This window comes from Corvus brachyrhynchos, unplaced genomic scaffold (genome assembly GCF_000691975.1).
Source record: "Corvus brachyrhynchos isolate BGI_N302 unplaced genomic scaffold, ASM69197v1 scaffold346, whole genome shotgun sequence".
Lineage (NCBI taxonomy): Eukaryota > Metazoa > Chordata > Aves > Passeriformes > Corvidae > Corvus > Corvus brachyrhynchos.
The window spans coordinates 6,420,527-6,420,785 of NW_008238644.1; the positions used below are offsets into that span (position 1 = coordinate 6,420,527).

At 73.7% G+C, this 259-nt stretch overlaps 1 protein-coding gene across 1 annotated transcript in view; it reads right to left on the reverse strand.

Moving 5' to 3' along the window:
- Nucleotides 1-6: 6 nt before the first annotated feature.
- AMER1 (APC membrane recruitment protein 1) overlaps nucleotides 7-259 on the reverse strand; it is a gene marked incomplete at both ends in the record, with an annotated part of 2,960 nt that continues 2,707 nt past the window's right edge. The window contains one exon of the mRNA XM_017737506.1: nucleotides 7-255. Within this exon, the coding sequence (XP_017592995.1) occupies nucleotides 7-255 (249 nt within the window). The remainder of the gene's footprint in view (nucleotides 256-259) is intronic.

Below are 259 nucleotides of genomic sequence, written 5' to 3' on the forward strand. Positions count from 1 at the left end.
GAGGGGCTCGCGGCAGCGCCCCGGGCCCTCGGTGTCCCCGCTGCTCCCACTGGGATGCTGTGGCACGCCCTGGGCGATGCCCACGGGTTTGCCCTTGGTGCGGTGCTCCGGGGAGCAGGTGAAGGTGAAGCTCGGGGGCAGCTCGGCTTCTCCCAGGGGTAACAAGCGGGACAGCTTGGGGACGTCCCCGTGGTACCGGTAGGACCCGGCTGCCTCCCAGCCCCACCCGGGCTCCAGCTGCAGGGGGGGGGTGGGGGGG